The 407-nt window shown below is 60.7% G+C and overlaps 1 protein-coding gene across 1 annotated transcript in view; it reads left to right on the top strand.

Annotated features, from left to right (window-relative positions):
* Positions 1 to 333, top strand: part of ETH_00041805 (phosphatidylserine decarboxylase proenzyme, putative) — a gene marked incomplete at both ends in the record, with an annotated part of 1,092 nt that extends 759 nt beyond the window's left edge. The window contains one exon of the mRNA XM_013376345.1: positions 205 to 333. Coding sequence (XP_013231799.1) covers positions 205 to 333 — 129 coding nt within the window. The remainder of the gene's footprint in view (positions 1 to 204) is intronic.
* Positions 334 to 407: the final 74 nt, after the last annotated feature.

Raw genomic sequence — 407 nt, 5'->3', positions numbered from 1 at the left:
AAACCCTAAACCCTAAACCCTAAACCCTAAACCCTAAACCCTAGGCAGCGCGTGGGGGCCCTGGGGGCGCCAGGCGGGTCTTGGCGCTGAGTCCCAAACCCTGAACTACTAGGGCCAGGCGCGGGGCGCTCGTTGCGGCCGCGCGAAACCCTAAACCTAAACCCTAAACCCGAAACCCTAAATCAGGGTTTGTGTGTGCTGCAGCCAAGTGCAGCAGCAGACAGCCGCTACCCCCTCGAAGCTTACGAGTCGTTTGGGCAGCTCTTTTGCCGCACTTTGAGAGACAGGGCTCGCGAGGTGATGGACCTTTCCCCCCTGGCGATGGTGCGCTAGGGTTTAGGGTTTAGGGTTTAGGGTTTAGGGTTTAGGGTTTGGCGGGTTGCTGCGTGCTGCGGCGCGGCGTGGCC

Source organism: Eimeria tenella, genomic scaffold (genome assembly GCF_000499545.2).
Source record: "Eimeria tenella Houghton genomic scaffold, Eth_scaff3367, whole genome shotgun sequence".
Classification (NCBI taxonomy): Eukaryota; Apicomplexa; class Conoidasida; order Eucoccidiorida; family Eimeriidae; genus Eimeria; species Eimeria tenella.
This window is presented reverse-complemented; position numbering and strand designations above follow the sequence as displayed.